This window comes from Dasypus novemcinctus, chromosome 13 (genome assembly GCF_030445035.2).
Source record: "Dasypus novemcinctus isolate mDasNov1 chromosome 13, mDasNov1.1.hap2, whole genome shotgun sequence".
NCBI classification, from domain to species: domain Eukaryota; kingdom Metazoa; phylum Chordata; class Mammalia; order Cingulata; family Dasypodidae; genus Dasypus; species Dasypus novemcinctus.
Genome location: NC_080685.1, coordinates 39,724,258 through 39,739,061, shown reverse-complemented (window position 1 = coordinate 39,739,061; position 14,804 = coordinate 39,724,258). Strand labels below are relative to the sequence as shown.

Here is a 14,804-nt window from a genome sequence, read left to right as displayed (position 1 = left end):
TATTACTAAAAATTGAACTAGTCAATGAGAATTAGTCTTGTCTTTTGGGTATGTTTGGAAACTTTTCGTATATAACCAAAGTGATTTAGAGTTGGATACATTATTCTCATTTGTTTTCTCTTTTTTTTAAAGGGGATTATTTAAATATGTAAAGCAATTACATGATTCCATACTCAAAATTATATATCATTTTATTTAGAGATGTCTTACTTCTGTGCTTATGTCTTCTACATTATTTACTTCCTCTCCTTAAGATAATGTTTTTTTTATTTTTAATTAGTTTTGTTTTTCCAGTGGTTTTTTTTTTTTTGCAAATATGAGTAAATGCATATATTTATTTGCATCTCCCATATTTTCTACACATTACTGTTTCCACCTAACTGCTTTCACCTAATAATATATCCTAGAAATTACATGGTATCAGCATATAAAGATCTTTCTTTTTTTCTATCTGTTTGCATCATCGTCTTTTTGGTGCATTGCTTAGCTGCCTCTCCATGCTGCACAGGTCTGGGATGGCTTTTTTCATTTTTTTCACCAGGAGGTCCCGGGGATAGAACCCAGGTCCTCCATATGGTAATTGGGAGCTCAATTGCTTGAGCTACAGCCGCTTCCCCCTCATCCAATTTTATGCCTGCATAGTAATATTCAATTGTATCACAACTTAGTCAATTCAGAAGCATTTTGGTCGTGTCTAATCTTTTGCTATTAAAAATATTACCTTATGCCTAAATCATTTTGTAACTCTGCCTTTGTTCTATCAGATATTGCCAAACTCTCCTTCATTGGAGTTGTAACCATTTTTATTCCAACCAATAATGAGATGTTCTATTTCATTCCAGTATGACTGACCCAGAATGTTTTCAAACTTTTTATTTTCATCAATATATTAGGTGAGAGATGTTATCTCAGTATGGAATTAATTTGCATTATTCTTGTGTATGCAGTGAGGATGATGGGATTTGACTTTGAAATAGGAAAAAGGGCAAGCACGTTCCTGCAAATGCCAAGAGCCTAAGCATGCCCACAATTATTTCCTTCTTCATGTCAAAAAACATCCTCACACCAAACTTAGTACCCAATTTTCTCTTCCATCAGTAATAATTTTCTCTTCAACTGCCATAATTCCCATCATTCCATTATTCACTATAATAATGAATTACCCAAGGCTGCCCAAGTAGCAAAAAGATAAACTTGAACTAGAAAACATATCTATCTGATACCAAGTTTCTTGATTAGTGTAATTCCATTACACCAACAGCAAAGCAGTGGGACTTCAAAGGAAGAAAAAAAGACCTGCTACAGGGAAGTTCCATGGAAGATAGAACCCAAGAGTGGGTGGACAGCTCATAGGCAAAACAGCAAGATGAAATAATCATCTGGATTAAGACTGCACAGTTACATTGGTAAGGGAAAAGCTGGAATGGATCACGAGCATATAGGTCTATTTTTGTAATTATGTAGTTCACATATGTATTGCCTCCTGTAGCTATTTGAGTGAGGCAGCTGATAGGGAGAGAATTTCATATATAATTTATGATAATTGACATCATGTGGTGGTAATTGTGAAAGTTAAGTAAATGTAACCCAATTAAAAACACTGAATTATAATTATGCTTGTATGGCTTATCCTATCTGAAATTAGTGATATGTAAGATGGGCTGGTTGCTCAAAAAGGCCTTGGAAATTAATATCAGGGCTAACTCAGCCTCAGATAACACAAGCTACCTGATTATCTACCTGTCCCAAGAATTTCAGATAAGCAAAATGGTTGGCTCAGCAGAAATAAAAGGAATTTTCTCATCAGCACCAATATCCCCCCGTTTAAAGGGAACCAAGTGTCTCTGGCTACGCAGACGTTTCTTGCTCTTTCTTTTTGGGGATACATTACTGTTCTCCTCTAGGACAGGAACTTCAGAGGACGTGCAGGTCTCCAAATCCTAGCCCAATAGCCTCTTCTCTTCCACCTGGAGAAACATCCCTGCACTAAGTTAGTATATCCATATATCCCTCCCACCAGCACCAGCTCTTTCCTTCACAAAGGTAGGATGCCTGAGGATGTTATAAATGGCCTTGGTTCCCCAGGGCTAGGAGTCTTAACTATGGGGTGGGCCATCCACCGCCAGCATGTCCAGCTGATTTCTCTTCCCATTGACATCTTCCATTTTTCAGGTAATCTGACTCACGAAATTCTGGCCTTTCAATTATCCCATTATGTCTGAGCATATCTAAATTCATTCAGCATTCAAGCCCTTTTATTCTGAGCTAAGCATTGCCCAGCCACAAGCAACTTCAGAAAATAGACAGCCATTTCAGCAACAGCAGTGGTGCTCTCCCTGGACGGGATACCAGTAACCAGAGAAAGCAAACACCAGTGATAAAGGGTATGATATGAGGCCACACCACGGTTCTGGAGAGTATGACTTCCACATCGCTGTCTCAGCTGTTGAACAGCACAGATTCCATTGCACACTTAAAAGTGTTCTCTCTTGCTTCTGAGTCAAAGCAACTTGATTTGGTCACTTCATCACCCCCACCCTCCTCATTTCCTGATGCTCATAATGCTGGCCAAGTCCCACAGATCATGAGGCCAGAGGAGGAAGAGGTATTGCGACAGGTTCCCTCAGGCCAGCAGGCTCCACTTCTCCCCTCAGCGCCGTCCTTCGAATCAAGGTTGGATTTCAAACTGACCAGGCAGCCAGAGCTATGACAGGGCTCCCCATGGATCTGCCCTATTACCACGGCCCTCTGACCAAGACAGAGTGTGAGACCTTGCTGCTCAAGGAAGGAGTGGATGGCAACTTTCTGTTAAGAGACAGCGAGTCTATGCCAGGAGTCCTGTGCCTCTGTGTCTCGTAAGTAACCTGACCTTCCACACACTGGAAGGCTTACATTGAATGTTGCAATGGTAACCAAATATAAAAAGATTGTGTCGCACTCTGCCTTTGCAGCCCAAACCACTAGCGTGAGAAATAGACAGACACTGTCAGCGAGAGACGGAAGGCAGGCATCTGTCTTTGCTCTTCCATCTGCCCTTCTCTCCCTGATGTAAATGCTGCATGAGCAGACCCTCTGTAGCCGTAGAAGTGGGGGTGGTGGGGAAGGCAAGCGCTGAAGGAAGCATGGGAAGTGGTGGAGGGGGTGGAGAAAAGGTAGAAATGAGAGAATGTTCTTCTCCAGAGTTCTATTTATTTGGTATGGCAAAGGCTATGGGTCCTGCTAGAAACTTCAATCTGAGAGACAGGTTTTTACATTCATTCGACCACTTCCACTTAAAACACGTAAAACCTGATAATAGTTCACATTTTTATTTAGATTTGTAAAGATTTTTTTCAAAGAAGGTAGTACATCAATTTTTAAAATATTTATTTATGTATTTTCCTCTTCCCTCCCTGAGATGGTGCCTCATCTGTTTGCTTGTTGTGTCTGCTTGTCGTCTTTAGGACAGAATCAAACCCAGGACCTCTCGTGTGGTAGGCAGAGGCCCGACTGCTTGGGCCACATCTACTCCCCATAGATTTGTAAAGATTTGTACACTGTTTCCTTTCATCCTTCTTGTAGTCTATAAGGCAAGCATAAGCAGTCACCATTTTATAGGGGAAGAAACAGACCTAGCTTTCTCAAATGACTTGCTTGTGTTAAAACTCATCTAGCATTTCCATTTTATATTTAACATCTGAGTTAAGCATAAAATTCCATGTCTGAGTATCAGAGCTACCCTGCTGAAAGAAGTTGTTTATACCAAGTTTAGAAAGAAATCTCAAGCAGATAGTGGGCAGCCCTATCTTTGTGTATTCTCTTCTTTGTAAAGTAGAGATTGCCAAACCTTTCCTTCTACCTGTTACAAGAACTCAAACCCAAGTGTCTCCATGTATGAGTGTTTGTGCTGCTTGGAAAATTAGGGAGTTATGAAGACAAAAGTGATTGTCCTTGCTAATAAAATAGGTAGGGGTATATTTCTTTCTTTAAGTGGTGATAGGGATACAGGTATGAAACTGTCTTGGGTTATCTATTTTCATTTTCAGTTTACAAATAAGATTGAGCATGTTTTCACATATTTTTTCACCATTGGTAATTAAACTTTTGAGAACTGCATGTTCATTTCCTTTACCTATTGTTAGCTTGTGTTGTTGTCTTCTTTTTACCAATGTTTTTCAAATTCTGTGTATGAATGTAAAACATTTTTTCAAAAAGACACACACACAAAGGAAAACTACAGACTGATTTCACTTAATATTAATTTAAAACAAACTAATAACAAATAGAAACACATTAAAGGAGAAAATGAACCATGGTCAAGAGTGGTACAATTCAGGAAATCTAAGATGGTTCAATGTTAGGAACATTATTAACTTAATTGCATATTAATAGGTCAAAGGTTACAAATTATATGACTCAAATTTGCTTCAAAGGTATTGGATAAAATTCAACATCCACTTCTCCATTTAAATACACACACACACATGCGTGTGCTCATATGTGGATGCACTTACACACTCCTAACCAAAGGCCAAACAAAGCACTAGAAGAATTCCCATTAAAGTCATGAATGAGACAATGATACTAATTATCTGCACTACTATGTAATATTTTCCAGGAGATACTAGCATCTGCAATTAGCTAAATAAAATAAAGGAGGTATAAAAAGTGAAAAGGAAAGTGCAAAGTTATTATTATTAGAGACTGACTTGATTGTATACCCGTGAAATCCAAGATTTTCTGGAAAGAAAAAAAAACAGAACTTCTACTAGAAACTAAGAAAATTCAATAAGAACATGTGCTTCTAAATTAAATTTTAAAAAACATAGCTTTCCTACATAGAAACAATAACTAGTAAGAAAATGTAAGAAAACAGCTCATTTACAGATAATAAAAATAATGCCCAGGAATAAATGTAACATGAAATATGCAAGACTTGTATGAAGAAAATGTAAACATATAACTGGGAGCTCACAAGAAGACATAAATGAATGGACTCAATTTTGGAAGACTGTCAGTTCATCATAAATTAATCTATTAATTCAGTATTTTCCAGTAAAAAACAGAATTTTAAAAGTTTATTGCATGGATAGTAAAGTTGATTCAGGTGGGGGGCAGGGCAAGGAATTTGCTGGAATAACCAGAAATTGTTGTATTTTAAAAAAAGGAGGGACTAGAGTTACCAAATATTGGAATACATTATAAAACTACAGTAATTGCTATATTAACTAAAAGAGTTTGGTAGTAACAAATCAACGGAATAAAATATAGAGTCCAGAAATAAGGCCAAATACATATGGCTTGGTATATGATTAAAAATATTTAAAGTAAATAAAGGGAAAATGACAATTAATGGTATTGGGACACTTGGTTGTTCACATAGAATAAAACAAACCTGGACCTCTTTCTTACTTCTTGAAGTAAAATTACTGCAAAGTGGTTCTAATACTTAATACATTTTTAAAAACTGAAAACTATGGGTATTAGAAAACATGTGTTATTAAAAAATGTTCCTAAAAGTAGGAAGACTTTTCTAAGCAAGAAACCACAAATGAAAAGACTGATATACATGATCATAGTAAAAAACTAAGGTATAAAACAACTTGAAAGGCTGACGGAAAAGAAAAATAAACTTCATTAACATATAAAGAACTTTTAAAAGTCAATAGTAAAAGGGAGTAAAGTACAAGAGAATATTCTCAGAAAAAAATATGGAAAAGAAAGGAAAAAATGCTAGATTTCACTCATAATTAAAGACAAGTTAAAAGAATAATAAGATATTATTTTGTCCATTCAATGGGTATTAATTAAAATACCCAGAGGTCATTAGAGTGTTCGGAAGCAGGCACTCTTGCACACTGATGCAGCCTCTTTGAATGAAAATGTGGCCAGAATAGGAAATGTATGGAGATAACTTTTAACCCACCATCTCACTAATAAAAAATTGATCATATAGTTGGAACTGCAAAAGTATGTGCATGTGGGAAATAATCTAAATGTCCATAAGACGTCATCGGTACCATCAGGGGAATACTACCCAGGCTTTAACAAGATTGGGTAAATCCATACATGAGGTGAAAAAAACGTGGCTGTGTGAAACAGGCAAGGTGTAAAGTATGATTCCATTTATGTAAAAAGAATATATGCCCATGTCCTTGTATATTCTTATAAATTTCTAGAAGATATATAAGAAATGTGTAATAGTGGATTTAGGAGTGAATTGGGGATTCTTTTCATTTAATACCGTCTTTGCCTTGTTTAAATGCTTTACAAGGGCATATATTACTTCTGTCATTTTTTAAATGTTTATAAAAATTTACCAAATCCCTATTATATATCCAAGCACTGGTGATAGAACTGAGAAGATGAGAGTCTAAGGCAGGGGTTCTTCACAAGGGATCTGTGAGCTTGAATTTAAATGAAAAAAACACATTATTCTTGTGGGGACTTGTTGGTGCAGGTGTGATATATTTATTAAATAATACACAGTATAGTGTGGACTTAGTAAGGAGTCCATGGTTTTCACTTGACTGGCAAAGGAGTCCATGGAACAAAAAAGGTTAAGAACTGCTTGTCTAAGGAGATTTCAATAAGGAACTTGCAATTTTTGTCACAGTGACCCAAAACATGTAAATCAATAAAACAAAGTATAAAATACAAATTCCAGAAGAGGCAAAGTTTTATAGGAGTTCAGTGATAGAAGATATGAACAGGAGAGCCTACTCAGAGAGGATAGTGTTTGAGCTGGAACTTAAAGAGTTGGTAAGTTTTGGTAACACAAAAATGGAAAAGAGGGCATCTCAGGGAGAAGAGTTAGGTCTAGAAGAAGGCTACTGTAGAGCACATAAGGATGATGCAGTGTTCTGGAAAGGCTCAGGTCAAATGGCCCCAGAGGCTAAACCACCATAATTCCTTGTAAAAATGAACTAGCACACAAATCAGTACAGGCAGTTTCAAATCCAGTAGTTCACCAACTATATATTCCAGGCCCTGTGCTAGGCATTTGGTAGATGCCTTCATATAGCCCAGAGCCTAATGGGAGAGTACATAGGTAAACAGCACTGATGGCCTGTGAGAGCAGAAAGGGATGGGTCTATGATCAGGACTTTGTGGGAACCCAGAGCATAGTGATTTATTCATTGAGGAATAAAGAGCCTGACATTGGAGCTAGCTTTTGGAGAGGGTGAAAGCTACCTTTACACATTCATTCATTCAACACACGTATATTGAGAATCTAACCTACTTCAGATATTGCCCTGGGCACTGGTGAAGCAGTGATAAAAGCTACAGGCTATGTTCCTGCCTACATGAATTTACGTTCAGTGGGGGAAGCAAATGTGATCACAAAACAAGGAGGGACAGAGAGGCTACTTTAGGTTGGGTGTCAGGCAAAGCTTCTCTGAAGAGGTCACTCAAAGCGGTTCATACTCCCATATACAACACTATGTAAGAAAAGCCAAAATTACTACCTATTACTACCTAAAACACAAGCATTAGCCTGTTCACCTACCACTATGTAGTAAGAGTCCCCATGTAGTGATTTCTGTGAGCCAAATTGTGCTAAGCATGTTACATACTTTTATCTCATTTATTCCTTGCAAAAATCCTTTGTAGTAAGTGACACTATTCTTAATTTTTGGGAAGAGAACTGTGGTTTCTTATTAAATAACTTACCCAAGGCCAATCAGCACATTGTTACATTCCTTGCTGTAACACTGTCCCCAGCCTCAGTTCCGCTGTGATATGTTAAAAGTAATAACTTTGGAAACCTGTTATAAAATGTCCAAGCAAGGGACTTGAAGGCTTGGCAGTGGACGCTGATTTTCATAATCTCAACATTCTGCCTCCTAGAGATGAGCAATTGCTCCTTTGCTACTTTAAAACAGTCATATACCAACTTCGGTGTTTTCACAGACTAAATGAAGATACCATGGGAAAAGTTAAAAACAAAAGAAGGAAGTCACAGAGACAATTGGTTTAGTAACCCATAGTAATGACCAGAAAGCTATGTGGTAATCGTGGACAGGAAATGTTACTTGATCTTACAAAAATGATAGACCTTCCAGAAAACCTCAACTTATAAAAACCTGACTTCATGAGAGTTAGGAAGGGTCAAAATACATATTTATTAGGAGGTACGAAGGATTTATCTGTGGGTATGAAGGAAAAGGAGGGACTTTCTACAATCATAGGAAGGGCTGCAGGTAAAGAGACCTGCAGGTCCTCATGAGGAGGCTAATGGCAATTAGAGGAATTGGAAAGAGGTGGTTAAGAGTGATTTGCTGCTCTCAGATTCTGGGGTATTTGGAAAGTATCTAGATTCCAGGAGGAAAACCATATATTATTTTGAACTTTTTGTTGTTTATAAAGATAATGCAAATTCATTTTGGAAAAAACAATTCTAGAGAAAGATACAAATAAAAAAGCAGAAATTCCCACAATCTTATTACTTAGACATCATCATTTTTCATGTTTCAGCACACATCTCCAGACTGCTCTATGCATATGGATAGATAAGCAAATACATATACACATAAATGGTTCATTATGCACAGTATTTTGCAACCTGCTTTTTAAAATATATCATAGGTATCTTTTCCACATCAGAGAAAGCTGATACACATCATTCTTTTGTAATTGCTTAGTATTTTATTGATTGGCTTATGATAATTTAGACATAATCATTTATTTTAGGCTATTTCCAAAATTTAAGTGTGATAACCAATGGGATAATGAACATTTTCATAGTTATCTCTTTGAAAACTTGTCCAACTATCTCCCTGGGAAAAAAATTCTAGATGTGAAATCGTACTTTAAAAAATTTATATGCATTGACACATTGACAGATTGCTACAACGAATAGTTGTACTGATACACACTCCAATCAAGAGCAGTGAGGGGGCCAGAGGTAAAAAGTCTTAAAATATTCTTTATTGACCTGGGTTCCCTTGCATGTGTCACAGTATGGAAAATGACATGAGAGGGCACAATTGGTTCCATTTCCTCTAGCTGATCTTTAGAGATTTGGTTAAAAAATAAAACTAAAAGTTCAAACATGAATAAGTTCCCCCATGCTCCTCATCACAGCAAGAAACCAACTATAAATCTGTGGACTGTTCATTGACTATGGGCTCAGGGGTCCCTGCACTGTACATCATGTGATGACCTCTCATGACAAGGCTAAACACTGATGGAAAGAGTGCAGGAATTCAGAGGTGAGGAGAAACCTAGAAGACCTATATTCTAGCCTTTTCGAATCTCAACTGAGAATTTAATGCCAAAGATTTTTAAATGTCCCTTATAAGCCCTGTTTATTTCTCACATCTCAAATGAGGTCAAAGCTTTCACAGGATAACCAAAACAAGAGACATTTCAATTCATTAACTGTTGTAAACCTTAGACATGATTGAGTGACTGTCTGGATCTCATTCCTTCTTGTCATGCCCAGCGCTGTCCTCCACATGTGTTACTCCCACGCTGGAGGTCAGGCCACCAGGTATTTATTGAGTACCCAATAGCAAATATAGGAAACAATTATTCTATCTAATGTCAAAGACCAACCAGAAAACATCAAAATCCATATATGTAACATGAACTTAATTTGGTTTATAAGAGCAAAATAGTTGTTCCATCCATATACTTTTTTATGCCATGAATGATTTTTATAGCTTTTTTGAAACATCATTCACAAATAAAAGTATAGACTATGATGAATTTTAACATATGCATATACCTGTGAAACCATCACCACCAAGATAATGAGCATATCCATCATCTTCAAAACGTTCCTTGTACCCTCTGAAATCCCTCCTTACCATACCACCCAACTCCGCCGGTCCCCTGGCACCTATGATCTGCTTGCTGGCACAGAGAATAATTTGACTTTTTCAGAATTGAATATAAATTGAATCTTTTTGTCTGACTTATCTCATTCAAAATAATTATCTTGAGATTCATCCATATAGTTACATACATCAATGGTTCAGTCCTTTGTATTGTTGAATAGTAGTCCATTCTATAAATATCACAGTTCACTACAAGTAAAGTTGCCAGGAATATTTAGGACCGAGTCTGTGTATGAATACATGTTTTCATTTCTTCTGAGTAAATAACTAAAAATGAAATGGCTTTAGTTATATGGTCAGTGTAGATTTATCTTTTTAAGAAGCTGCAAACTGTTTTCCAAAGTGATTATACTATTTTCTATTCCCACTGGTATAATACAAGAGTTCCAGTTGCTCCACATCCTCACCAACACTTGGGACGTTCAATCTTTTAAATTTTAACCATATTAATATGTGTGTAGTGATATCGCATTGTGGTTTTAATTTGCATTTTGTTAATGATAGTATCTTTTCATGTGCTTATTTGCCAGTTAATACATATTCTATGATGTAGTGTCTGTTCAAATATTTTGCCCTTTTTTAAATTATTTATTTTCTCATTTTTGAGTCTTGATAATTATTTATATATTTTGGAAGTGAGTCTTTTATGAAATGGTTGATTTGCAAATATTTTCTTCCAGTTTGTGACTTGTTTTTCAACTTCATAATGTCAGATGTCAGAGAACAGAAGTTTTAATGAAGCCCAATTTGAAATTTTTTCTTTTATAGATCTTGCTTTCAGTGCTGTATATAATAAATCTTTGCCTTACTCAAGGTAACAGGATTTTCTCTGATGTTTTCTTCTGGGAGTTTTATAGTTTTAGGTTTCTCATTTATTATAGCCCACTCTAAGTTAATTATTATATCTGGGTTGACGTTAGGGTTGAAGTTCATGTTATTGAATATAGCTACCCATTTGTTGAAAATATTATCTTTTTTCTCATTGAATTTCCTTGGTATCTTTGTCAAAAATCAATTGAACTTATAAGTGTGAGTCTATTTCTAAACTCTCTTTTTTGCTCTGTTTATCTTTTTGTCTATCTTTATGCCAATAACATTGATTATTATCACTTTATAATAAGTATTTTAGTTTCCTAAGGTCACCAGAAATGGGTTGACTTTTTAAAAGGGAATTTATTTGGGTAAAACTTACAGTTCCAGAGTTGTGAAAATGTCGAAATCAAGGCATCATCAGAGATGCTTTCTCACCAAAGGTTGGCTGCTGGGTCCTGGACTCCTGCCATGTGGTGAAGCAAAACGGCAGTTCTCTGTCTGGGTCTCTTTCTTCTCCTCCAGGCTGCTTTCTCCCTGGTCTCAGCTGTGGGTGACCAAGCACATGGCGAGGCTCACCTCTTTAGCTATAGCTGCTTCATGACCCTAGCCTCTTGGGGTCCTCTTTCTGTGCCTCTGTACCCCATTGATTCCAGCCTCCAGTCTCTCTCTCAGCCTCTTGGGGTTTCTCTTGGCCTCTCTCTCAACTGCTGGGGGCTTCTTTGTCTTTCTGTGACTGTAGGTGATCCTGGAGACTTTTCTAATATGGCAGGGTAAAGATGGCAGCTTTTTCTATGTGTTTTTGTTTCTAGTTCTCTGTTTTATATAAGATTCCAGCAAGTTGGCAAAGACCCAACCTGTGTCACACCTTACTGACATTTTTCCAAATAAAGGCCCTAAAGCTATTTAATCAAGTAATGTATTTAGAAGTTCTGTTAACTGAATCTAATGCAATCAAACGGCCCACACCCACAGAAATGGATTAGTTCAAAGAATATGATCTTTTCTAGGACTCACAACTGTCACAATAAGTCTTGTAATTAGGTATAATAGTATAAATGCCCAAGCTTTTTCTTTTTCACGGTTATTTTTTATGTCCATAAATATATTAGAATCACCTTGATTCTAATATATCTTGATTTTGTGATTAGAATCACAAAAGAAAAGCCTGATGGGATTTAAGTTGAGATTGCATGAATCTATAGATCAATTTGGGAAGAACTGATATCTTAACAATAGTATGCCTTAGAATCCATGAATATAGATTAATCTTTCTATTTATTTAGAACTTCCTTAATTTCCCTCAGAAATATTTTATATTGTCAGCATACAGGTCTTACAAGACTTTTGTCAAATTTATCCTGAAGATTTTATATTTTGATGCTAATTTTAAATGGTGTTGTTTTAAAGTTCACTTTCCTGTTGAACCTCTTTATCCCTGGTCATATTCTTTGCTTTAAAATCTACTTCATCTGATATTGCTAACTTTCCTTTTATTAGCATTAGAATGATATATTTTCCCACCATTTTTCTTTTAATCTATTTGCATTTTTATATTTAACATCAGGTCACTGTGGGCTGCATACACTTGAGTCTTTCAGTTAGTCTGATAATATCTTCCCTTTAATCAGGATGTTTATACCATTCATATTTAATGTGATTATACTTATGATGGATTTTAAATTTACAATCTTGGTATTTATTTCCTATTTGCCCCATCTATTCCTTGTTCTTCCTTTCCTCTTTTTTATGCCTCCTTTAAGATGAATTGAATTATTTTATGGTCCAAAATTTTCTCTTTTGAGGACTTGCTAGTTATAATTCTTTGATTTTTAATTGTTGCTTTAGTAGTTGTCCTGCACATCTTTAATTTATCCTAGCCTACCTTCAAGTGATATATTTTTTTAAAGATTTATTTATTTATTTATTTCTCTCCCCTTCCCCCCCCCACCCCAGTTGTCTGTTCTCTGTGTCTATTTGCTGTGTCTTCTTTTCCCGCTTCTGTTGTTGTAAGCGGCATGGGAATCTGTGTTTCTTTTTTTGCTGCGTCATCTTGTTGCATCAGCTCTCCATGTGTGCGGCACCGTTCCTGGGCAGGCTGCACTTTCTTTCGCGCTGGGTGACTCCCCTTACGGGGCGTACTCCTTGCGGGGCACACTCCTTGCGCGTGAAGCACCCCTACATAGGGGACACCTGTGCATGGCAGGGCACTCCTTATGCGCATCATCACAGCTCATGGGCCAGCTCCACATGGGTCAAGGAGGCCCCGGGTTTGAACCGCGGACCTCCCATGTGGTAGATGGATGCCCTAACCACTGGGCCAAGTCCACCGCCTTCAAGTGATATTATACCACATCACCTGTAGGACCTTACAACAATATACAGTAGGACCTCATTTCACATAACCTCAACATATGCAAATTCAAGTATATCAAAAAAATAAATAAATGCAGAGAGAGAAATAAAATTTTTTAAAAATTATTTAGGGAAACGGACTTTGGCCGCAGCAAATAGACACCAAGAACAGACAACCAGGGGAGGGGGGGAAATTAAATAAATAAATAAATCTTTAAAAAAAAAATTATTTATATGATTGTGTTTACTTATTGTTACTAGATTGTTTATTTGCCTTATTTATTAAAAATGCTTGATAGGTGTGTTTGTATAAAAAATACTTATTAAATAATGGGGTTCACAAATGCCCATCAACAGATGAGTGGATCTATAAAATGTGATATATACATACAATGGAATACTACTCGGTTTTAAGAACAAATACACTACAAACACACATGATAACATGGATGAATCTTGAGAACCTTATGTTGAGTGAAGCAACCCAGGCACTGAAGGACAAATACTACATGACTTCAGACTTCAATGATATGAAATAAGCAAGCTGCCTCAGAGAGTTAGAGACTGGAAGATAGGCTTACAGGAAATCGGGGGGTGGAGGAAGGATGTGAGCTGACGTCTGCAGGGGTGGAATCTATGATGATCTGGCGGTAAGTATGAGCACAAAGAAGAGATAAAATGGGGGCAAGGGGTTGCCTTTGGGTGGGGCTTTGCGGGTTTGAGGGGGGCTGGGGATGGGCGGAAGGGTAATATTGCCCAAAAAATTGGGGGGAGGGAGGGGCAACATACGAACATAGGAGAGTGTCAGGTGTTGGTTGAGAGTAAAATGCTGAGAAAACCGTATCAAAATATAATTAGGAGGGTTACCTGTTTAGGATGCTCGGAGGGGATGGTCTGACGCGGGACGGACTCCTGGGGAATGTCTGAATGCTCATTTTGCCAGGGTGGGTTGTACCATTGGGTAGAGACCCAAGTAGTGAGAGTGGGGGTGGACCCACATCCTGGGGAGGACTAATGCCATCAAATAGAGGGAACTGTATCTCTGGAGAGAAAGGGTGGCTCCCAGGGCATTAGGGCAGTTGAGCAAGTCAGGCCCTGAACACTGTTGCAAGTATCTCTGGACTTGGCTCCTTGGGAAATGGAGATTGGCTGTCGCTGTGGGCCCAAGGGGAGGGGAAAATGGATGTTGAATGGATGGAACCAAGGTAAATGTGGGGGCAAGAGAGGAGTTTCGCGAGAGTACACAAGGATGAATATAAAACATGTAATATTACACCAAAAACATATAGGGGACGACAGACTAATAATGTAAACCATAATGTAAAACATAGGATAACTAAAAAATTTAGAAAACTGTATATCCTAAAGTATGGACCACAATGTAGGCACAGATGTCACCTTGTTTGAAAGCTATTGTCTCAGAGTCTGTACATCAGTTTCAGTAAATATGATATGAATAAGTTAAAAGATTATCACTGTGGAAGGGAAAAGGTTTTATGGTGGATGTGTGGGAGTACTGTATATTGTATATATGAATTACTGTGATCTAGGGCTCCTGTGAAGAGAAGCTCAATAATTAGGAAAAAAGAAAAGAAAAAGATAGGATGTAGAATTTTTCCAAATCAATATGTATTCTATATCTAACCTTTAAACTCATCGCTATATTCCATTTTACTAGTAAGGGAAGCTGACATTATATTGGGCTTCACTTTTCAGGAAGTTTTGGATCACAGAGTGGTTCAACAATGGCAGCAGAGGAATACTGGTATGGGATGTTATGGACAGGCGATATATGGTTGACAGGGAGTTATACAG

The 14,804-nt window shown here is 37.2% G+C and overlaps 1 protein-coding gene across 1 annotated transcript in view; it reads left to right on the top strand.

The window, feature by feature from the left end:
• The first annotated feature begins 2,604 nt into the window (after nt 1-2,604).
• Nucleotides 2,605-14,804, top strand: part of SH2D1B (SH2 domain containing 1B) — a 41,403-nt gene continuing 29,203 nt past the window's right edge. The window contains exon 1 of the mRNA XM_004479689.4: nt 2,605-2,855. Coding sequence (XP_004479746.1) covers nt 2,707-2,855 — 149 coding nt within the window. The 5' untranslated portion in view covers nt 2,605-2,706. The remainder of the gene's footprint in view (nt 2,856-14,804) is intronic.